General features: G+C 38.3%; 1 protein-coding gene across 3 annotated transcripts in view; it reads right to left on the reverse strand.

Moving 5' to 3' along the window:
• Nucleotides 1–811: 811 nt before the first annotated feature.
• The window catches only part of GPSM2 (G protein signaling modulator 2), a 63,421-nt gene continuing 38,474 nt past the window's right edge, over nucleotides 812–25,758 (reverse strand). For all 3 annotated transcript variants that reach the window (XM_060301741.2, XM_030868887.3, XM_030868885.3), the window contains 5 exons: nucleotides 17,815–17,885; nucleotides 15,204–15,380; nucleotides 12,747–12,906; nucleotides 11,653–11,870; nucleotides 812–1,676 (listed from right to left, as the gene is read on the reverse strand). In XM_060301741.2, coding sequence (XP_060157724.1) covers nucleotides 1,449–1,676; nucleotides 11,653–11,870; nucleotides 12,747–12,906; nucleotides 15,204–15,380; nucleotides 17,815–17,885 — 854 coding nt within the window. In that variant the 3' untranslated portion in view covers nucleotides 812–1,448. The remainder of the gene's footprint in view (nucleotides 1,677–11,652; nucleotides 11,871–12,746; nucleotides 12,907–15,203; nucleotides 15,381–17,814; nucleotides 17,886–25,758) is intronic.

The raw sequence follows: 25,758 nt of genomic DNA on the forward strand, positions 1-25,758 counted from the left end.
TTTGCTCAGTAAATATGCTTGTAAGAAAAAGCCCAATGGAATTTAAGTGCAGGTTTTAAAAGGATGCTAATCCAGGACATTATACCCTTTATATAATACATAAAACATAATATAATCCAGGTGTTAGTACTTTTGACAAAATTTGTGTCTGATCTCAGAACCAGGAGTAATCTTTTTTTTTTCCTCTGAGCCCTTAATGTGAGTCCAGATTGTGTAACTATCTTTCTTCTCATTTTTTAAAACATTAGCTATTTGTAGAAGTGCTTTTCACTGCCCGTAAAAATCGCCTGGAGGATTTTTAGAAAGAACAAAGGCCCAGATCCCTAGATCCCATCCCAGCTGTGTAGAATCAGAAGCAACCAGAGGTGAATGAGTTGCCAACTTGTTCCAGGCGTGGGCATTTGTATTATGCAATTCAGCCTTAGTCCAGGCCCAGCTCTGTCCCATCCTTGTTGACTTGCTTTTGCTAAACTTATGTCATGTTGCATTATGTCCCCTTGTAAAACCACCTTCAGTTTCTGGGAAAAGGCTTAATGACAACTGAGGGCTTAACCTACGTCTTTCGTACTTAATTTTTGTGACCTACGTTCTTGACAGAGTCACATGAGGGTTTTGGATTTTCTGACATTAGGTCCTAAAAAGTTTTACAACAGTATTTTGCAACAGAACATACAATTTTAAACCATTTTATATACATACACATACACACACACACACACACACACACACACACACAATGTACATATATACATATCTGTACTTACATATGTAAATATATAAAAATTAGTTATTTAAAAAATTACACAGAGGCCAAAACATGCTAAAGAAGTTTATTTTTAAGAGTTTCTTTTATAATGGTTTTGGCCTAAAATTATATTGAAAATAGAGATTTTCTTAGTGGAAAAAAATCTAGATTTTTTAATAGACTGTATAATTTTTTACACACTGGTCAAGTATATTATTTTTATGAAATAGCATAATTTCCCACTACATCGGTATAAAAAAGAGCCACTGTCAATTAAAAGTAAAAAAAAAAAATCTACCTCAGCAAGAGGATTAAATCCTAGGCTAGAGTCATTTAACTTCCTACTTTACAAATACTAGGTAAAGGAATCTACCAAGTTGCAGAAGAACATAATCCCAAGCAGTAATCACAAAAGTTGACTTTTCACTGCCCGTAAAAATCACCTGGAGGATTTTTAGAAAGAACAAAGGCCCAGATCCCTAGATCCCACCTCTACCCTGAAACGAGTGTCCAGAGGAATGTTAATTAATACTATGCTATCAAAGGTTAAATATTTACATCAGGCTAAAAACATTTTAAGCTCAGTACAGTGCTATAATTTCTCCTTTGAAGGAAAAAAGTAATAGATTGAATTTTCCTGCAGTGTTCTGAAAGGAAATAAGGTTGCTTTAAAAAAGATATTCATTGTATACTAGTGGTTTGCTTATTTTTTTCCTGAATTTTCAAGTTCCAACAGAGCATTATTCTGCAAAAGGTCCTTCGGTCCAAATTCAGTGTCTCTGTTTTGATCTCTTTGTAAAAGAACTCTCTGTTCATCCATTCTTTTTGCTTGAGACCGTAAAATAAGGCTAAAAAAGTCCTCATCTGGTACTGTTGGTCCCTTTGTGGCAGCAGGTGGTGGAGCACATCTTTGATCATCTAATCTGGATCCCTAAAAATTTACAAGAAAGAGATTAAAATACAAATACTGCAGGGAAGGAGAGCACCAAGGTATGTTATGTCTGTCATTCACAATAAGAAAATGTAGCTTTAAACATTTTCTGCCTCTTAGAAGTTTACTCAATCTTTAGACCTGAAACCTAGTAAGATCTTTTATTTGAAATGACATATAATCAGAGCATAACAAGTATTGTGTATAACAAATATGAAGCCATAGCTTCATGGCTTTGGTAAGATTAGTTAAGATGCAAGGTCACCTATGTCTAAGATTATAATCTTACTGTAATAGGCATCACTAAATACAACGTACCAAATCCTTAGGAATATCATGTGAGGTACAGAAACCCTACATCTCTACCTTATAAATACTGTCTTCGGCCAAGGGTCAGCAAACTATAACCCACTGACCACTGTTTTTTTAAACAGTACTTTCGTTTCAATACCACGCTTGTTTGTTTATGAACTGTGTACGGCTGTTTGCCTGCTACAAGGGCAGAGCTGAGCAGTTGCAACAAAGGCCATAGGGCCCCAAAAAGCCTAAAATATTTTCTTTGGCCCTTTACAGAAAAAGTTTGCCTACCCTTGTCTTAGGCAATAAAATCTGTTAAGGAAATAAATAACCCAGAGTGAATTTTTCCTTCAAGTTCTGACTTACGATTCTTATTTTAGAAGTACGTTAGAAATGTTTTTGATCAAATGAAAGCACTTAAAAGTCTACAGGACAGTGTCTGGTATTGTAACTCAAGAATACAAGTAGGAATGTGATGGCTGACATCGGAGTGCCCCGTGTTGCTAGGCGCTGTGCACTAACACGCCTGAGCGTTTAACCCCACCGCCCAGTGAGGGTGCCGTGGCTGCCCGGATTCCTAGTCAGCGCCATCCCACCCTCCACACACATCTGGTTCACTCTTCATCATCTCTCCCATCACGATTCGTGGTCATTTCACTTTCCTCTAAGTTTACCCAACACTCAGGCGCTTCAGTTCCTAGACCTCCCCTCCTCTGGTGTTTCATCCTTGCCCTCTGCCTTATCCAATAGCTCCCATGGTCAGAGGCCAGACACAGTCATTCTCAATAACTGCACCGTCTTTGAAATCATGATTTTAAAATATCTCATGTTGACCACGGACTCCTATTTTTCTAGATCAAGCTCCCCAGTACTACCCCCCAGTAAATCATTTTTTAAAAAACTGAGGTAAAATAAATATAAAATTTACCATTTTTTTTTTTTTTTTTTTGCGGTATGCGGGCCTCTCACTGTTGTGGTCTCTCCCGTTGCGGAGCACAGGCTCTGGACGCACAGGCTCAGCGGCCATGGCTCACGGGCCCAGCCGCTCCGCGGCATGTGGGATCCTCCCGGACTGGGGCACGAACCCACGTCCCCTGCATCGGCAGGCGGACTCTCAACCACTGCGCCACCAGGGAAGCCCCAAAATTTACCATTTTAACCATTTTTAAGTGTACAGTTCAGGATCAGGTACATTCATATTGTTGTGCAATCATCACCACCATCCATCTCCAGAACTTTTTTCATCTTGCAAGACAAACTCTAAACCTATTAAACAACAACTCCCCATTCTCCCCTCTCTCCAGCCTCTGCAACCACCGTTCTACCTTGTCACTGTTAATTGGACCACTCTAACTAGCTCACATGAGTGGCATCAGAGTATTTGTCCTCTTGTGACTGCATGTTTCTCAGCATCCATGTTGCAGCATGTTTTTAAGGCTGAAAATATTCTACTGTGTATGTACACCACATTTTGTTTATGCATTCATCTGCTGATGGACACTTGGGTTGCTTCCACCTTTTTGGCTGTTGTGAATAATGCTGCTATGAATATGGGTGTACAAATATCTGTTCATGTCCCTGCTTTCAGTCATACCTAGAAGTGGGACTGTGTATGATAATTCTGTTTTTAACTTTTTGAGGAACTGCCGTACCGTTTTCCATAGCAGCTGCACCATTTTATATTCCCACCTGAAGTACACAAGGGTTCCAATTTCTCCATATCTACACCAGCATTTGCTATTTTCTGCATTTTTTGGCTTGTTTTGATAGCCATCTTAATGGGCGTGAGGTGGTATCTCACTGTGGGTTTTTTTTTTTTTTTTTTCGGTTGCACCAGGTCTTAGTTGTGGCATGTGAACTCTTAGTTGCGTCATGCATGGGGAATCTAGTTCCCTGACCAGGGATCGAACCGGGCCCCCTGCATTGGGAGCATGGAGTCTTATACACTGTGACACCAGGGAAGTCCCTCATTGTGGTTTTGATCCTACATTTCTCTAATGATCTGTGACGTCAAGCATCATTTCCTATAATTACTGGCCATTTGTATATCTTCTTTGGAGAAATATCTGTTTGGGTTCTTTGCCCACTTTTGAATCAGGTTTTTTGTTGTTGAGCTTTTGGAGTTCTCTATATTCTAGATTAATCTTTATGTTATATGATTTGCACATATTTTCTGTGGGTTGCCTTTTTGCTTTGTTGATGGTGTCCTTTGATCCATAAAAGTTTTAAGTTTTCATGAAGTCTTTTTTTTCTTTTGTTGCCTGTGCCTTTGGTGGTGTAACCCAGAAACCATAGCCAAATCCAAAGTCATGAAGCTTTCCCCTTAACGTTTTCTTCTAAGAGTTTTTTAGCGCTTATATTTAGGTCTTTGATCCACTTTGAGTTAATTTTTGTATATGGTATTAGGTAAAGGTCCAACTTAATTCTTTTGTATGTGGATATCCTGTTTTCCCAGCATCAACTGTTGATAAGACTTCCTTCCATACTGAATGGTCTTGTCACCCTTGTTGAAAACTGTTTGACAGTATATAAGAGTGTTTATTTCTGGGCTATTCAATTCCATTGGGTCTCATTATGCTGGTATCACACTGTTTTGATTACTGTAGCTTTGTGATAAATTCTGAAACCAGGAAGTGTGAGTCCTCCAACTTTGTTCTTCTTGTTCAAGATTGTTTTGGCTATTTGGGTTTCCTTGAGATTCCATATGAATTTTAGGATGGATTTTTAAATTTTTGTAAAAAAGCATCACGGAAGTTTTTGATAGGGATTGCATTAAATATGTAGATCACACTCTGGGTGGTACTGACTTAAAAAAATTTTTTTTTCACTTTATTAAGTAATTGTCAGACCAGTATACTGGTCTGACAATTCCGTCACACTACCCTACAAATGAGGAGCGATGGGATTATGTCAGGTGTCAAAACAGTGTTGACTTTTTAACAATCTTAAGTCTTCCAGTGGGAGAGACTTACGTCATATTTAATTTCTTTCAGAAATATTTTGTAGTTTTCACTGTACAAGTCTTTCACCTTCTTGGTTAATTCCTAAGTATTTTATTCTCTTTGATGCTATTGTAAGTGGAATTGTTTTCTTAATTTCCTTTTTGGACTGTTCATTATTAGTGTATAGAAACGCAACTGATTTTGGATGTTGATCTTGTAACTTTCCTTCTTAGTTCTAATAGTTTTTTGGTGAAATCTTTAGGATTTTCTACATATAAGACTCTGTCATCTCCAAACAGATCATTTTACTTCTTTTCCAATTTGGCTGCCTTCTGTTTCTTTTCCTTGCCTAACTGGCTAGAACTTCCAGTACTATGTTGAATATAAGTGGCAAAGTGGGCATCCATGTCTTGTTCCTGATCTTAAAAGCTTTCAGTCTTTTACCACTGAGTATGATGATAGCTGTGTGTGTGGTTCATAAATGATTATAATGTCATTGTAGTTTCCTACTATTCTTAGTTTTTTTTTATCATGAAGATGTGTTGAATTTTGTCAAGTGACTTTTCTGCATCAACTGAGATGACTGTGTTTTCTTCCTTCATTCTATTAATGTGGTATATTACATTGATTGATTTCCATATGTTGAACCATCTTTGCATTCCAGGAATAAATCCCATCAGGTTATGGCATATAATCCTTTTAATATGCCACTGGCTTCTGGTTGCTAGTATTTTGTTGCTAATTTTTGCATCTGTATTCAAAAAGGATATTGGTCTGTAGTTTTCTTATAAAGTCTTAACTGGCTTTGGTATCAGGGCAATATTTGCCTCATAGAATGACTTAGGAATGGTAAATGTTCCCTTTTTTACAATTTTTGGAATTGGTGTTCTTTAAATATTTGGTAGAATTCACCCATGAAGCCATCAAGTCCAGGGCTTTTCTTTTGTCAGGAGGTTTTTAATTACTAATACAATCTCCTTATGAATTATGGATCTATTTTCTATTTCTTCATGGTTCAGTCTTGGTTTTGTGTTTCTAGTTATTTGCCCATTTCATCTAGATTATCCAGCTTGTTGGCATACAGTCATTCATAGCATTCTCCTATAATTCTTTTTATTTCTGTAGAATCAGTAGTAATGTCCCTGCTTTCATTTCTAATTTTAGTAATTTGAACCTTCTCTTTTTCTTAATATAGCTAAAAGTTTGTCAATTTTGTTAATCTTTTCAAAGAACCAACTTTTGATTTTGTTGATTTTTCTCTATTTTTTCATGTTCTCTCTGCCTCTGCTCTAATCTTTATTATTCCTTCCTTCTGCTAGTTTTAAGTTTAGTTTATTGTTCTTTTTCTAGTTCCTTAAGTTGTAAAGTTAGGCTGTTGATCTGAGATCTTTTTTTTTTTTTTTTTTTTTGCCGTACATGGGCCTCTCACTGTTGTGGCCTCTCCCACTGCGGAGCACAGGCTCTGGACGCGCAGGCTCAACGGCCGTGGCTCACGGGCCCAGCCGCTCCACAGCATGTGGGATCTTCCTGGACCGGGGCACAAACCCGTGTCCCCTGCATCGGCAGGTGGACTCTCGACCACTGCGCCACCAGGGAAGCCCGATCTTTCTTTTTTAATGTAAGCATTTACAGCTATAAATTTTCCTGAGCACCGCCTTCACTGCATCCCATAAGTTTTGGTAAATTGTGTTTTCATTTTCATTAGTCTCTAGGTTTTTTGTGTTTTTTTAAAATATTTATTTAGGCTGCACTGTGTCTTAGTTGCGGCACACAGGATCTTCCTTGTGGCACGTGGGATCTTTAGTTGTATCATGTGGACACTTGGTTGTGTGCTGGTGGGCTCTTAGTTGTGGCATGTGGACTTCTTAGTTGCATCACGTGGACACTTAGTTGTGGCACGTGGGCTTCTTTAGTTGTGGCATGCATGGGGGGATCTAGTTCCCTAATCAGAGATCAAACCCAGGCCCCCTGCATTGGGAGTGTGGAGTTTTACCCACTGGATCACTAGGGAAGTCCCTAGGTATTTTCTAATTTCCCTTTTAATTTCTTCTTTGACCCACTGGTTTAACTTCTACAAATTTGTGAATTTTGCAATTTTTCCTTTTGTTGCTTCTAACTTCATCCTATTTTGGTTGGAGAAGATACTTTGTATAGTATCTTAAGATATCTGTTGAGACTTAATTTGTGGCGTAACATATGGTCTGTCCTGGAGAGTGTCCCATATACATGTAAGAATGTGTATTCTGTTCTGTTGTGTATTATTCTAATCTGTTAGATGTAGTTGGTTTATCGTGTTGTTGTCCTCTGTTTTTTCTTATCTTCTGCTTGGTTGTCCTACCCAGTAATGAGAGTGGGGATTGAAGTCTTTAACTATTATTGTAAAAACTCCATTTCTCCCTTCAGTTCTGTCAATTTTTGCTTTATAGATGTTGATGGTGTGTTATTAGGTAACTAACTTCAGCATTTCTTGAATCCACTGAGACCACTGCCACTTTTCACTTTCACACCTTTCCTTACGTTCCTTCTTAGACACAGTCCAGGTTCCAAAATCTGTTACTAAAAGCACTTCCTGACATTGCTCTCCCTCTCTATCCTATTCTCCTGGCAATACAAAGCTTGATTAAATCTATCTCTCTGCCTCCTTAAGCAGCTGGTTATGACTGGAGAAAATATACAACTACACTGACCAGCCTTAGTTCCATGACTGTGAACCTCAGCACAGCTCAGCAACCCTGTTTTCCCTGGTCAGCATGCTTTTAGTTTCTCCAAGTCAACTATACTCCACTTCCTTTTGTTTTCATAATTACCATGCTCCAACCTCAGTCTCTGCTAAATGGCTCTATTTTTCATTCATTCATTCATTCAGTTTATTCTTTTGGCTGCATCAGGTCTTAGTTGCAGCACGCAGGATCTTTTGTTGCAGTGTGCAGGCTTCTCTCTAGTTGTGGCAGCACGTGGGTGCTGTAGTTGCACATGGGCTCTCTAGTTCTGGCATGTGGGCTTAGTTGCCCCTTGGCACGTGGGGTCTTTGTTCCCCAACCAGGGATCGAACCTGCATCCCCTGCATTGGAAGGCAGATTCTTAACCACTGGACCACCAAGCAAGTCCCTCTATTTCTTTTTTTTTTTTTTAATTAAGTATAGTTAATTTACAATGTTGTGTTAGTTTCTGGTGTACAGCAGAGTGATTCAGTTATACATATTTTCTTTTTCATATTTTTTTCCATTATGGTTTATTACAATATATTGAATACAGTTCACTGTGCTATACAGTAGAACCTTGTTGGTTATCTATTTTATATATAGTAGTGTGTATATGTTATTTCCAAATTCCTAATTTATCCCTCCCCCTGTCCCCTTCCCCCCTCCTTGGTAACCATAAGTTTGTTCTCTATGTCTGTGAGTCTGTTTCTGTTTCATAGATAAGTTCATTTGTATCACGTTTTAGATTCCACATATAAGTGATATCATATGGTATTTGTCTTTCTCTGACTTACTTCACTTAGTATGATAATCTCTAGGTCCATCCATGTTGCTTCAAATGGCATTATTTCATTCTTTTTTATGGCTGAGTAGGTATTCCATTGTATTTATGTACCACATCTTCTTTATCCATTCATCTGTCAATGGACATTTAGGTTGTTTCCACGTCTTGGCTGTTGTAAATGGTGCTGCTATGAACGTAGGGGTGCATGTATCTTTTCAAATAAGAGTTTTCTCCAGATATATGCCCAGGAGTGGAATTGCAGGATAATAGGGTAACTCTGTTTTTAGATTTTTTGTTTGTTTTAATTGAAGTATAATTGGTTTACAGTGTTGTGCCTCTTTGCCCATTTTTGAATTGGATTGTCTTTTTTTTTGGCTGTGCCAGGTCTTCGTTGCTGCATCGGGCTTTCTCTAGTTGTGGCAAGCGGGGGCTAACTCTTCGTTGTGGTATGTGGGCTTCTCATTGTGGTGGCTTCTCTTGTTGAGGACCATGGGTTCTAGGTGCACAGGCTTCAGTAGTTGCAGCACGCAGGCTCTAGTAGCTGTGCTACTAGTTGCAGCACGTGGGCTTCAGTAGCTTTGGCACGTGGGCTCAGTAGTTGTGGCTCATGGGCTCTAGAGCACAGGCTTGGTAGTTGTGGCACACGGGCTTAGTTGCTGTGCGGCATGTGGGGTCTTCCCGGACCAGGGATCGAACCTGTGTCCCCTGCATTGACAGGCAGATTCTTAACGACTGTGCCACCAGGGAAGTCCAATTTTTAGTTTTTTAAGGAACCTCCATACTGTTCTCCATAGTGGCTTTACCAATTTACATTCCTACCAACAGCATAGGAGGGTTCCCTTTTCTCCACACCCTCTCTAGTTATTATTTGTAGACTCTTTCTTTGATGATGGGATTCTGACCTGTGTGAGGCAATACCTCACTGTAGCTTTGATTTGCATTTCTCTAATGATTAGCCATGTTGAGTACCTTTTCTTGTGCCTCTTGGCCTCTGTATGTCTTCTTTGGAGAAATGTCTGTTTAGGTCTTCTGCCTTAAATAGCTCTACTTCTTACTTTGCTAAGAAAATAAAAGCAACCAGAGATAATTCCTACTTGCTTCTACCTCCAAGTCTGTACACATATACTGTTTTCCTTCTCACCTATGCAAAAACTGTTCTTTATCCATACTCTTCTGCATCACTGGTTCCCCTCTCTACGTGATCATTCCATCAGCAGACATGCTGTATATTAACTCTCAAAATAAGGAAAAACCCACCTATATCCTATAACCCCCTCCAACTTATGATGCATTTCTTTGCCTTCCTTTTTTTCTGTGTACTATCTCCCCTTTTACATTTCCCATTTTCTCAACCCACTCAGTCCTTTGCCCCCTCATGCCACTAAAACAGTATCTTTCACAATTATAAGTGTTGCCATATCTAGTAGGCTCAGCCATCATCTTACTTAGCTTCTTAGCAGCATCTGACACAGATGAACATTCCTTAAACACTTTCTTCACTTGGCTTCTACCACACTCTCCAAGTTTTCTTCCAAATCTCTGGCTGATTTCCTGCTTCAGTGGTTCATCTTCCTTTATCCAATTAGTGGTTTTCCAGTGCCCAGGGCTTAGTCTTCCTATTTCCTTATCTATTCTTTATGTAATCTCTTTCCCAGGGCTTTAATACCAGCTATATGCTGATGACTCCTAGAGTTACTTCTCTCTGGGGCTCCAGGTTTTTATTTTAATAGTGCCTATTCCACTTGAATGTCTAATTAGGTTTCCCACATTTACATATCTAAAGTAAAACTCTTGCTTTTCTCCCCATACCTGTCTCTCCTCTGGTCTTCTCCATTTCAGTAAATGGTACCATCCGTTTACTCAGTTATTCAAGCCAAGAAGGTAGGAATCATCCTTGATTCTCTTTCTCATACCCTCCATCCAGTTTATTAACAGGTCTTGCCAACCAACCATAATTTCAAGTTATATCCCTATTCTGACCACTTATCATCACTGCTCCCACTATGCTAGTCCAAGTCACCAATATTTTTTGCCTTATTACCACATTAGTTTCCTAGCTGGTTTTCCTACTAACAAACACCCTTTGCCACTACATTCTTTCAATGATGGTCAGGATGATCTCCTAGAACCATCCAATGTCTTCCTATCACATCTGGAACACAAGACCTCATCATGGCCTACAAGAGCCTATATGATCTAGGCACTGATCACTTCTCCATCCTCATCCTGTAGCACTTTCCTCTACCCTTTACTCACTCTACACCAGTCACACTACACTGGCCACCTTGCCATTCCTTGAACCTGCTAAGCTTCTATATCCAAGAGGGGACTTGCTGTCTCTGCATGGAACGCTCTTCCGGTAAATATGCACATGGCTGACTGCTTTACCTCATTCAGGTCTGTGTTCAAGTGTCAACCCAGAAAGGTCTTGCCTAACCACCACGTCTAAAACAGACACTCCATCAACCACCACCACCACCACCCCTGGTTACCCATTACCTCTTTATCTTGCTTTAATTGTCTTTATAGCAAGTGTCAGTACCTGACATATACTACCTATCTATGTATCTGTACACACACACTCTTACTCAATGTCTCTCCCGCTAAAATGTAGGATCCTTTAAAAAGTATCCCCAATATCTAGAATAGTGCCCAGAACATAAAAGGTGTTCAGTAATATTTTGATTGAATGAATGAGAGATCATCATTTCATCTTTTTATGAATGAGAAAACTGAGACATAGAACACAGAACTAGGGTTAGGCACAGGAAATGTCTCTTTTTAGTGAAAATAAGCATTATTTTTCTCATGGTCCTGTCCAAGCCATTTGAGATATTTCTTAACCACTTTGGTTAATAATTATTAAAACAGCTAAAATATGAAAGCTATCTCAATATATACATTTCTCCCAAATGGTAAACTGTCTAGAAAGGGCCCCAGCTAGACTCTCTCCATATTAATCACTGGGTTGCTCCTGATGCTATTCCGAAAATTCAGAAGAGGGGCTCTTCCTGTAGTCTCTACTACAGCTCAGAGGGAGTCATTGGCAACATCCCACCTCACCAGCCAAAAGGAACACAAAATATGAAGCGATCATAAGGGAGAAACAGTGTCTGATGGACCCCTGAATAATCAACTTATTGCCTTTCTAAGACAAAATGAGCTTTTCCCAATTTAGAATCATAATACTGCCAAAGCTCTCAACAACATCTGAGCTATATATACGGAATGACAAAAATGTGCAGACATACTTGACATTTTACAAGGATGTCAAAGAAGTCTTCATCAGCCTCTTTGTTGTCGTTAGTCATCAGGTGGCCAAGTACTGACTGACTGTTGTTTTGTGTCAGACGAAGGCCAGGCAAATTACTGAAACTGGCTCTCTGATCATCCAAACGGCGGCTCTGTGAGCTGGCAAGAAGGTCTAAAAACTCATCTGTGTTGGGGGACACCATGGAAACAGATGGTGCTATGAAAAAAAATCAAAAAATAATAAAGTTATTTAAGCATATTTATTATATACATAAAATTTCTTTCTGCCTTATTCACTCCCAACACCCTTTCTGCCCTCCTGCTTTAGCTCCGTCACTGAGAGTCACTGATAGGCTGGGGCCAGACTAGATGGGTGGGGAGGGAAGAATGAATCCCAGAGTACTTCAGATGGTCCGCTTGGAGGTAATTCGGACTTGACTATATTTCCCTTTATCTAATGTCACCCAATATGTAACTTTATAAGATATGGGGCTAGATTTCAGAAGGTAACTAAATTGTTTTTCTCACATACTTTCTCAGACCAGGATGAATGGACAGTATTTTTATCCCATGCCCTGGATAGGATATTCAGCTAACTAAACTTCGAATTAAGTGCTGCTGGCAAGTCTTGGTCTATGGGGGAGGAAGTCTTTTGGTAACTGAAATAGAAAATTTTAAGTAACCTATTTTAGATCTTTCGAAGGCTCAGGCAAGCCTTAGCTTCTGCTATAGCCATAGGTTCCTCTTCAGTCTGTCCTGGCTTTTCTTTTTTAATCCACATATGAAGTATCTGCATTTTACATGTAATTATAAGGTATGTATAACTATAATTTTTTCCTCATTTTTTTTAAAGTTAGATTTTTTTCCCCCACCCCCTAGGAAACTTGGGAGGCAGTATGATATAGTTAGTAGAAAGTGCACTGGACCAGAAATACAGATAAACTTAGGGGAACTGAAACAAAACCTTGTTTGAAACTGTACAAATACCAGCGTTTCAGATGTACCTTGATTCAGGCTCCTTTACTGTACCTCCTAGATTCTCAGAAATAAATCACAAGAATATCAAATTGCAGGAGAAGCACAGATAACTTACTTTGTAGCATCATTCTGGGGGGAGTGGCAGAAGCTGCTGTTGAAGCTGATCCGGAGTTCTGTTCTTTTAAGCAGCACCTCTGATCATCCATCCGATTGCTCTGAAATCGGCTCAGCAGGTCAAAGAACCCTTCATCTCCAATAGTATCTGCACTGATTTTCTAAAATATTGAGAGGAAGTCTAAATATTTCAGCATTATCCTTAGATCATCAATGAAACAATAGCATATATACCTCAAATGCAAATGGTAAACGATGAAGATTAAAAATAAAAAATTGACATTTTCTTTATACAAGATGCCAACCACTTGGTAATAAAAAGTTATTTCAATCCAACTAACAAAAAGCATTTCTATTATTTTTTAATCCTTGTATTCCTAAAGCTAAATAAATGTACCTCAGACTTAGGGGAACTGCTACAGATACTGAATAAATTATGCAAATATCAGTGATACAGGCATGTAACCCAGGTTCAAAGTTCAGTTCTAAGATTCTACAACAGAATTTAAGTAAACTAGTCTTTCTAAGAACTGATTAAAGTAAGAAAGCATGTATATTTTCCTGGCATAGTGATTTTTAAGGTCTTTTATTGTATTTAAAGATTTGAAGATCCTGAAGAAATATAAACTTCAAATAAATGAATATTTGAGACAGAGGGGTACCAGTTATACTTTATTTGGAAAGCTTCAAAACTAAAATAACTAATGTTTAATAAAAGTAATTATTTTAGTTTTCATAATGATAGTATTATAATAGAAGTACATATATACAAACTGTTATGAGCCTTGGGAGAAGGGTGTAACTAATTCTTAAGTGAAACAGCAGAAACTTACGTGATATTTGAGTGGGTTCCTGGAGAGTGAATAAGCATTTGCAGGGTAGAGATGTTTCACACAGATTAATGCGCAATTCCAAAGCTTTGTAGTGTTTAGGGGATAATGAACTGAAGGGTATGCAGGGGTGGTGAAAAGGGGAGGGGAAGAAGAGACCAACACAAGGACCTCTGTATGACTAACAAGTTAAAGACATCCTATGTGACATAAGAGAAGCACTGGTAATAGCCAGTTTTAAGCGGTTTTGTACAGAAACAGAACTGGCCCTTCCAATTGATTACAAGGGTTAATAATGGAAGGAAAGGGGTCAGTTCAGGTGCCTATTCCAGAAATCTGGGTAAGAGATAAAGCAGTACATTAAGAACTAACACATAGTAACAGAGATTTTTTTTAAAGATGGGGGGACGGTGGTCAGGGCAGATCTGAGTGATATAGGGATTAACTGGATGTGGTCAATGAAGGAGAGGGAGTCTAGAATGACACCGGCGTTCCTAGCTTGGGTGACAGTGTAGTATACATGGTATCCCTTTAATTGAAGTAAGGAAAACAGGAGGGCTTGAGACAGCACAATTTTTAACACGTCAAGCTTGAGGTTTGGGAATAAGTATGTACATAAGCTATAGTCAACTGTCTTAATCACTAACAAAAAGACTTTTCCCTAGGGGCAAAAAGCCTCTAATTAAAAATTCTGAATATCAAAAGACAGGCTCCAAAAATACAGACATTTTTGGTTGGGCTAAGTGGGCTTAGTTAAGACCTCAAACCTTGAACAAAGATATGCCTTCCAGATCTACAAAATTATTCTTGGACCATTTTTATATACCCCATAATATTTTTAATAATATAATAATAATTATAATAATTTCCTTTTGTTAGTCATACATGTGTAAGGAACATGTAAAAAACTGATAAAAACCAAGGCAAAGGACACTACAAGGGTGCAGATACAAAAAAAAAAAATGCTGACAACAGGACCAATAGAAATTTCTGTTAAAAAATAAAAGGCTAACAATTTTTTCAAAGGTTCTCAACTGCTTGAAAAATGGACTTGATAATTTGAAGTATCTTCTTTGTAATTTATTTTGATCTTTTTATCAGACTGCAGGGTAGATAGAGATACCCGATACTTACCAGTAAACCCATGGTATTTTTCAACTTCTAAATATTTTTTTATGTTTAATAATCTGATTTCTATGCTCACTTTTAAACAAAATCGTTTTTAACTGTATAATTTTAACAATAGAAATAAATAGAAATTGATGCATGCAGACACTCTTCATTTTAAATTAGTATTTAAAACTCCTTGAACATCTGAATTTCATTTGTTCTGACTTCTCGACTGAGTGGAGGACATTTTCACTGGGAGATGCTCTGGTGAAATGAAGGTAGTATTTTTGCAAACAACAGTGACTTAAAACACAAAGAAATAATTACTGCCCAAAGTAGTGGAGCAACTTATCTATGAATGGAGTAATTATAGTTTCTAGCTTTGAAGAACACAGAAAAGATAGGAAAATACAGAAGACTTCTTTGAATAACAAAGATATTTTATACTGAACATCTAAAAATATATTACAAAAATCCAGTATGAATATAAAAAACTCAAAAACTTATTTTAAACATACCCTTTGAGAATTTGAAATTCGGTGATCGATGGAATTACTGGCATCTTGGAGAACTTTAGTGGAGGAATTACTTTTGTATTTTTTCCCCTTCAATCTGTTGACAAAGAGGAGCTTTGCAGAAGGTTTGGCAATAAGAGGTTTTTGTTTAGCAAGAATTTCACTGTTCCAGTTTTGAACCTACACAATTATAAATGGAAAGCACGACATGAAAAAAAATCACCAAAGCTATATATAATCTGCCATTTAGTAATTGGGGGTGGGAAGGGGGGTGAGTGGCTTAGATCTCTTAATAAATTCCTTTTTGCCAGTATATCTCACTGTTTTCTTTTTTAATTAATTATCTTTGGCTGCATTGGGTCTTCGTTGCTATGTGCGGGTCTAGTTGTGGTGAGCAGGGGCTATTCTTCATTTTGGTGCGTGGGCTTCTCATTGCGGTAGCTTCTCTTGTTGTGAAGCATGGGCCCTAGGTACATGCTTCAGTAGTTGTGGCATGCGGGCTCAGCAGTTGTGGCTCATGGGCTCTAGAGCGCAGGCTCAGTAGTTGTGGCGCACGGGCTTAGTTGCTCTGTAGCATGTGGGATCTTCCCAGACCAGGGCTCAAACCCATGTCCCCTGCACTGGCAGGCAGATTCTTAACCACTGCGCCACCAGGGAAGTCCCTAACTCACTGTTTTCAACAGCTTGTACCGAATGTGTGTTACGGATTTCTCATTATCAAAATATTAAAATGGAGGTTTTTAAAAACCTAAGAAAACAAAGTTTGCGAAAAGTCCATAAAAATAAAATTTAAATGGTCAGAGAAGAAGCCAAAGTTTTATTCTTGGTATGAGTTACTTAGAAATCTGCTACAACTGGAAATTTTGGATGTATGTAGAATTTATAACCCTAAAAAATAACATCTAAAACTTACACAGCAGTAGTAATCTTTTGTTGATAAAACTGTACTGAACTCTTTGACTTTATTATGACTTCCAAACAGGAAGTTAGGGACTTCCCTGTTGGTCCAGTGGTTAAGAATCCATCTTCCAATGCAGGGGATGTGGGTTTGATCCCTGGTCAGGGAGCTAAGATCCCACATGCCGCAGGGCAACTAAACCTGCACGCTGCAACTACTGAGCACACAGGCCACAACTAGAGAGCCCACGTGCCATAACGAGGAGCCCATATGCCTCAACTAAGACCCAAGGCAGCCAAAACTAAAACAAATAAATATTTATTATGAGGTAAAAAAAAAATCACGAAGAACTAATTCCACTTAAACATATTTTAAATTAGACATAAAGCTTTACCATCATTAGGCTCTTGGAAAATTACAGGGTTGAATCTGGTCAGCTTCTCATGGAATTTACTGTTGGTACCACTACAGATGCACCAAATTAATTTTGCTGCTTATTACTAGTTTCCTACCTACTAGAAAAACGAAGGAGATCTAAATTGACTTAAGTTTTTTGTGTTCTGGTTTTTTATTTTTTAAATAATCTACAGATTTAAGGATTTGAGAACCACTCACCAATATAAGAGGTAAATATATGGGGGAAATCATAAAGCCCTTCAGAAGTTAACCAGAAGTTTTAAAAAAACTCTGTAACTGTTTGGAATAAAAAAATATTGGATATTAGTTCAAATCAGATGTTGGTCTTATGAAGACTACTTACACAAAAATGTCAATATTAAAAAATAATATGCCTATTATAATAATAGAGCAGAAGAATATTTCATTACATGGAAAGATGTTGATATATTGCTATGTCTTATAAAATAGTATCTATAATATGATATTCATATGAAAATGCAAGATGAATAAATACAAAAACATTAATTTTGGTTACTACTGGGAGGTGGGATTACCGATAATTTCAGTTTCCTTGTTGGAAGTTTCCAAAGTTACTACAATAAACACATTTTATAAAAAGTGTTTAAAGAAATATACCATAAAGGTGTTAAGAGCATACCGTAACAATGTAAAATTAAGATAAATGGAGGTAGAAGAAAGCAGCCTAGATTTGTTCTTCAATAACCTTTTTCCAATTATAAAGTCCCTTCTCTGTTACTTAAAAAAAAAACCTAGAGAAGATGCGTCTTGAACAGAGTTACTTCTTTGTTAAAAAAAATGCTTTTCAAAAATGCAGTTAAAAACACTAGCTTGATCATACATATCATTAATCTTGCCAATAATGTTGCTGTTATTTAGGTGAAAAAAGTTTCCTAATCCTTTTCTGATTTTCCTGTTCTTCTTTTAATTAAAAAAACAAAGTAATGCATGTACATGATAAAATAGTAAAATATTCAAACAGTTCAAAATAGTATATAAAAGTGTTTCTCCTAACCCAGACAGCAATTCTTTTCCCACAGGCAATCGTTACAAGCAAGTATCTTATATATTATTCCAGAAATGTCTTATGCATCTACAAAGTATATATATGCATTAATACTTTTCTTAAACAGATGGCAGCACACTGTACACATTCTTTTTGCATTGTACTCGATTCGATTCTTTTCAAAGGAAAATGTTAAAGTGATACCCATATATGACAAGACTTATTTAAATTATTTAAATTAAAAGTTGCTAAAATATTTTGTTATAATAGTTCAAGAAATAAAAACTGCCAACCTTTTCTGGTGTTAACTTCATAAGTTCCATGTTTTCCATACTGTGTCGGCGTCCAAACTTGGGGCGTGCATCTTTGTAAAAAAAAAGTTAATTTAAGTAAGCCAGGGAGCCCTTAAGACTGAAAATTCAGCATCACTGTGTTATTCAAATTTAAAGTCTGCTACAAAAACCCACATGGAAGGAGGAAACATGTATTCGTTCAAGAATAATAATTTTCCACACCAACTAAATTAAAATAAAATATACACTCCCTCTAAAACGTTTTGATGTAAGGAAGTTAACATTTTGGTTGGAAACTAACTTTGGTTACTAACTACCCCTTAATTTAGAAAAGGCATTTTTATAATAACTGGTTTTATATGATACACAGTCTCCTAAAAACAACCCAAACAAACTGTAGAGAGGTTTAAGTAAGTAGAAACATAAGGAAAACATAAGGCCTTCAAATTTGAGGTAAGAACCAAAATAACATCCCCAATACTATATTATTACTCTTCTGAGTTACCTGTTTCCATTTTAAGATCTCATTAGATGACAGATTTACTGCCAGTCAGGAAAAAAGTTAAAGAAAAAGATCTTCAAAATATTTTTTCAAAAAGTTGTCATTAAATATGAAGAACTTTCATATCCATTCAATCTTTAATATTTTAAAAGGCATAATATAAGAAATACATGATACCTGATAGCCAGCTTCAGAAATAAACCACGGGGGAGGGTGAGGGGTGCCTTCAAGATGGCAGAGGAGTAAGACGTGGAGATCACCTTCCTCCCCACAAATACATCAGAAATACATTTACATGTGGAACAACTCCTACAGAACACCTACTTAATTTTAACAGAAGACCTAAGACTTCCCAAAAGGCAAGAAACATCCCCACGTACCTGGGTAGGGCAAAAGAAAAAAGGAAAAACAGAGACAAAAGAATAGGGACGGGACCTGCACCTCTGGGAGGGAGCCGTGAAGGAGGAAAAGTTTCCACACACTAGGAAGCCCCTTCACTGGCGGAGACAGGGGGTGGCGGGGGTGAAGCTTGGGAGCCACGGAGGAGAGTGCAGCAACAGGGGTGCGGAGGGCAAAGCAGAGATTCCTGCACAGAGGATCGGTGCCGACCAGCACTCACCAGCCCCAGAGGCTTCTCTGCTCACCTGCTGGGGCGGGCGGGGCTGGGAGCTGAGGCTTGGGCTTTGGAGGTCAGATCCCGGGAGAGGACTGGGGATGGCTGCGTGAACACAGCCTGAAGGGGGCTAGTGCACCACAGCTAGCCAGGAGGAAGTCCGGGAAAAAGTCTGGACCTGCCTAAGAGTCAAGAGACCACTGTTTCGGGGTGTGCAAGGAGAAGGGATTCAGAGCATTGCCTAAACAAGCTCCAGAGATTGGCGCCAGCCGCGGCTATCAGCATGGACAGCAGAGATGGGCACGAGATGCTAAGGCTGCTCTTGCAGCCACCAAGAAGCCTGTGTGCAAGCACAGGTCACTATCCACACCTCCCCTCTTGGGACCCTGTGCAGCCTGCCACTGACAGGGTCCCATGATCCAGTGACAACTTCCCCAGGAGAACACTCGGGATACCTCAGGTTGTTGCACCATCACGCTGGCCTCTGCCGCCGCAGGCTCGCCCTGCATCCGTATCCCGCCCTCCCCCAAGCCTGAGTGAGCCAGAGCCCCCGAATCAGCTGCTCCTTTAATCCCATCCTGTCTGAACAAAGAACAGACGCCCTCAGGCGACCTACAGGCAAAGGCCGGTCCAAATCCAAAGCTGAACCCTGGGAGCTGTGCGAACAAAGAAGAGAAAGGGAAATCTCTCCCAGCAGCCTCAGGAGCAGTGGATTAAATCTTCAATATCAACTTGATGTACTCTCAGTCAACTTGTGGAATACCTGAATAGACAACAAATCATCCCAAAATTGAGGTGGTAGACTTTGGGAGCAACTGTAGACTTGGGGTTTGCTTTCTGTATCTAATTTGTTTCTGGTTTTATGTTTATCTTAGTTTAGTATTTAGAGTTTATTATCATTTGCAGTTTATTGATTTGGTTGCTCTCTTCCTTTGTTTATTTTATATATATGTATATGTACTTTTTTTTCCCTTTTCCTCTTTTTGTGAGTGTGTATGTGTATGCTTCTTTCTGTGATTTTGTCTGTACAGCTTTGCTTTTGCCATTTGTCCTAGGGTTCTGACTGTCCATTTTGTTTTGTTTTTTAGTATAGTTATAGTTTTTAGGGCTTGTTATCATTGGTGGATTCGGTTTTTGGTTTGGTTGCTCTCTTCTTTATTTCTCTTTTCTTTAAATTACTTTTTTATTTTTAATAAATTTTTTCTATTTTATTTTATTGTATTTTTTCTTTTCTTTCTTTCTTTCTCTCTTTCTCTCTCTTTCTTTCTTTTTCTTTTCTTTCTCTCTCTCTTCTTTCTTTTTCTTTTCTTTCTCTCTCTCTTCTTTCTTTTTCTTTTCTTTCTCTCTTCTCTCTCTTTCTTTCTGTCTTTTTCTTTTCTTTCTCTCTTTCTTTTTCTTTTCTCTCTCTCTCTTTCTTTCTCTCTTTTTCTTTCTCTCTCTCTCTCTCTCCCTCCCTCCCTCTCTCTTTCTTTCTTTCTTTCTTTTTCTCCCTTTTCATCAGAGCCACGTGGCTGACAGGGTCTTGGTGCTCCGGCCAGGTGTCAGGCCTGTGCCTCTGAGGTGGGAGAGCCGAGTTCAGGACACTGGACCACCAGAGACCTCCCAGCCCCAAGTAATATCAAACAGTGAAAGCTCGCCCACAGATCTCCATCTCAACACTAAGACCCAGCTCCATGCAACGACCAGCAAGCTACAGTGCTGGTCTATGCCAAACAACTAGCAAGACAGGAACACAACCCCACCCATTAGCAGAGAGGCTGCCTAATATCATAATAAGGTCACAGACACCCCAAAACACACCACCAGATGCAGCCCTGCCCAACTGAAAGAAAAGATTCTGCCTCATCCACCAGAACACAGGCACCAGTCCCCTCCACCAGGAAGCCTACACAACCCACTGAACCAACCTTACCCACTGGGAGCAGACACCAAAAACAATGGGAACTATGAACCTGCAGCCTGTGAAATGGAGACCCCAAACACAGTAAGTTAAGCAAAATGAGAATAGAGAAATACACAGCAGAGGAAGGAGCAAGGCAAAAACACACCAGACCAAACAAATGAAGAGGAATTAGGCAGTCTACCTGAAAAAGAATTCAGACTAATGATAGTAAAGATGATCCAAAATCTTAAAAATAGAATGGAGAAAACACCAGAAATGTTTAACAAGGACCTAGAAGAACTAAAGAGCAAACAAACAATGACGGACAACACAATAAATGAAATTAAAAATTCTCTAGAAGGAATCAAAAGCAGAATAACTGAGGCAGATGAATGGGTAAGTGACCTGGAAGATAAAATAGTGGAAATAACTACCACAGAGCAGAATAAAGAAAAAAGAATGAAAAGAATTGAGGACAATCTCAGAGACCTCTGGGACAACATTAAACACACCAACATTCGAATTATAGGGGTCCCAGAAGAAGAATAGAAAAAAACAGACTGAGAAAATATTTGAAGAAATTATAGTTGAAAATTTCCCTAACATGAGAAAGGAAATAGTCAATCAAATCCAGGAAGTGCAGACAGTCCCACACAGGATAAATCCAAGGAGAAACACGCCAAGACACATATTAATCAAACTATCAAAAATTAAATACAAAGAAAAAATATTAAAAGCAGCAAGGGAAAAGCAACAATTAACATACAAGGGAATCCCCATAAGGTTAACAGCTGATCTTTCAGCAGAAATTCTGCAAGCCAGAAGGGAGTGTCGGGACATATTTAAAGTGACGAAAGGGAAAAACCTACAACCAAGATTACTCTACCCAGCAAGGATCTCATTCAGATTTGACGGAGAAATTAAAACCTTTACAGACAAGCAAAAGCTAAGAGAATTCAGCACCACCAAACCAGCTCTACAACAAATGCTAAAGGAACTTCTCTAGGCAGGAAACACAAGAGAAGGAAAAGACTTACAATTAAAAACCCAAAACAGTTAAGAAAATGATAATAGGAACATACATATCGATAACTACCTTAAATGTAAATGGATTAAATGCTCCAACCAAAAGACATAGACTGGCTGAATGGATACAAAAACAAGACCTGAACATATGCTGTCTACAAGAGACCCACTTCAGACCTAGGGACACATACAGACTGAAAGCGAGGGGATGGAAAAAGATATTCCATGCAAATGGAAATCAAAAGAAAGCTGGAGTAGCAATTCTCACGTCAGACAAAATAGACTTTAAAATAAAGACTATTACAAGAGACAAAGAAGGACACTACATAATGATCAACGAATCAATCCAAGAAGAAGATATAACAGTTGTAAATATTTATGCACCCAATATACGAGCACCTGAATACATAAGGCAAATGCTAACAGCCATTAAAGGGGAAATCGACAGTAACAAAATCATAGTAGGGGACTTTAACACCTCACTTTCACCAACAGATTGTCCAAAATGAAAATAAATAAGGAAATACAAGCTTTAAGTGATACATTAAACAAGATGGACTTAATTGATATTTATAGGACATTCCATCCAAAAACAGATTACACTTTCTTCTCAAGTGCTCATGGAACATTCTCCAGGATAGATCACATCTTGGGTCACAAATCAAGCCTTGGTAAATTTAAGAAAATTGACATCATATCAAGTATATTTTCTGACCACAATGCTATGAGACTAGATATCAATTACAGGAAAAAATCTGTAAAAAAAAATACAAACACAAGAAGGCTAAACAACATGTTACTACATAACCAAGAGATCACTGAAGAAATCAAAAATATCTAGAAACAAATGACAATGAAATTCAATGACCCAAAACATATGGGATGCAGCAAAAGCAGTTCTAACAGGGAAGTTTATAGCAATACAATCCTACTCAAGAAATAAGAAACATCTCAAATAAAAAACCTAACCTTACAGCTAAAGCAGTTAGAGAAAGAAGAAGAAAATAACCACAAAGTTAGCAGAAGGAAAGAAATCATAAAGATCAGATCAGAAATAAATGAAAAAGAAATTAAGCAAACAATAGCAAATATCAACAAAACTAAAAGCTGGTACTTTGAGAAGATAAACACAATTGATAAGCCATTAGCCAGACTCATCAAGAAATAAAGGGAGAAGACTCAAATCAATAGAATTAGAAATGAAAAAGAAGTAACAACTAACACCGCAGAAATACAAAGGATCATGAGAGATTACTACAAGCAACGACATGCCAATAAAATGGACAACCTGGAAGAAATGGACAAATTCTTAGAAAAGCACAACCTTCCGAGACTGAACCAGGAAGAAACAGAACATATAAACAGACCAATCACAAGCACTGAAATTGAAACAGTGATTAAAAATCTTCCAACAAACAAAAGCCCAGGACCAGATGGCTTCACAGGTGAATTCTATCAAACATTTAGAGAAGAGCTAACACCTATCCTTCTCAAACTCTTCCAAAATATAGCAGAGGGAGGAACACTCCCAAACTCATTCTACAACGCCACCCAAAAATCCTCAACAAAATACTAGCAAACAGAATCCAACAGCACATTAAAAGGATTATACACCGTGATCAAGTGGGGTTTATCCCAGGAATGCAAGGATTCTTCAGTATATGCAAATCAATCAAAGTGATACACCATATTAACAAACTGAAGGAGAAAAACCATATGATCATCTCAATAGATGCAGAAAAAGCTTTTGACAAAATTCAACACCCATATATGATAAAAACCCTCCAGAAAGTAGGCATAAAGGGAACTCACCTCAACATAATAAAGGCCATATATGACAAACACACAGCCAATATTGTTCTTAATGGTGAAAAACTGAAACCATTTCCACTAAGATCAGGAACAAGAAAAGGTTGCCCACTCTCACCACTATTATTCAACATAGTTTTGGAAGTTTTAGCCACAGCAATCAGAGAAGAAAAAGAAATAAAAGGAATCCAAATCGGAGAATAAGAAGTAAAACTGTCACTGTTTGCAGATGACATGATACTATACATACAGAATCCTAAAGATGCTACCAGAAAATTACTAGAGCTAATCGATGAATTTGGTAAAGTAGCAGGATACAAAATTAATGCACAGAAATCTCTTGCATTCCTATACATTAAAGATGAAAAATCTGAAAGAGAAATTAAGGAAACACTCCCATTTACTTATATTGAAACAGAAAGAATAACATACCTAGGAATAAACCTACCTAAGGAGACAACAGACCTGTATGCAGAAAACTATAAGACACTGATGAAAGAAATTAACGATGATACAAACAGATGTTGAGATATACCATGTCCTTTGATTGGAAGAATCAACACTGTGAAAATGACTATACTACCCAGATCAATCTACAGATTCAATGCAATCCCTATCAAACTACCAATGGCATTTTTCACAGAACTAGAACAAAAAATGTCACAATTTGTATGGAAACACAAAAGACCCTGAATAGCCAAAGCAATATTGAGAAAGAAAAATGGAGCTGGAAACAGGCTCTCTGGCTTCAGACTATACTACAAAGCTACAGTAATCAAGACAGTATGGTACTGCCACAAAAACAGAAATATAGATCAATGGAACAGGATAGAAAGCCCAGAGATAAACCCACACACATATGGTCACCTTATCTTTGATAAAGGAGACAAGAATATACAATGGAGAAAAGACAGCCTCTTCAATAAGTGGTGCTGGGAAAACTGGACAGGTACATGTAAAAGAATGAAATTAGAACACTCCCTAACACCATACACAAAAATAAACTCAAAATGGATGAAAGACCTAAATGTAAGGCCAGACACTATAAAACTCTTAGAGGAAAACATAGGCAGAATACTCCATGACATAAATCACAGCAAGATCCTTTTTGACCCACTTCCTAGAGAAATGGAAAAACAAAAACAAACAAATGGGACCTAATGAAACTTAAAAGCTTTTGCACAGCAAAGGAAACCATAAGCAAGACAAAAGGACAACCCTCAGAATGGGAGAAAATATTTGCAAACAAAGCAACTGACAAAGGATTAATCTCCAAAATATACAAGTAGCTTATGCAGCTCAGTATCAAGAAAACAAACAACCCAATCCAAAAATGGGCAGAAGACCTAAATAGACATTTCTCCAAAGAAGATATACAGATTGCTAACAAACACATGAAAGCATGCTCAACATCCCTAATCATTAGAGAAATGCAAATCAAAACTGCAATGAAAAAAAAAAAAAAAAAGGGCTTCCCTGGTGGCGCAGTGATTGAGAGTCCGCCTGCCGATGCAGGGGACACGGGTTCGTGCCCCGGTCTGGGAAGATCCCACATGCCGCGGAGCGGCTGGGCCCGTGGGCCCGTGGGCCATGGCCGCTGGGCCTGCATGCCCGGAGCCTGTGCTCCGCAACGCGAGAGGCCACAATAGCGGGAGGCCACAACAGGGAGAGGCCCGCGTACCGCAAAAAAATAAAATAAAATTAAATTAAACAAACAAACAAAAAAACTGCAATGAGATGTCACCTCACACTGGTCAGAATGGCCATCATAAAAATATCTACAAACAATAAATGCTGGAGAGGGTGTGGAGAAAAGGGAACCCTCCTGCACTGTTGGTGGGAATGTAAATTGTTACTGCCACTATGGAGAACAGTATGGAGGTTCCTTAAAAAACTACAAATAGAACTACCATACAACCCAGCAATCCCACTACTGGGCATATACCCTGAGAAAACCATAATTCAAAAAGAGTCATGTACCAAAATGCTCATTGCAGCTCTATTTACAATAGCCAGGACATGGAAGCAACTAAGTGTCCATCGACAGATGAATGGATAAAGAAGATGTGGCACATATATACAAAGGAATACTACTCAGCCATAAAAAGAAAT

This window comes from Globicephala melas, chromosome 1, assembly GCF_963455315.2.
Source record: "Globicephala melas chromosome 1, mGloMel1.2, whole genome shotgun sequence".
Classification (NCBI taxonomy): domain Eukaryota; kingdom Metazoa; phylum Chordata; class Mammalia; order Artiodactyla; family Delphinidae; genus Globicephala; species Globicephala melas.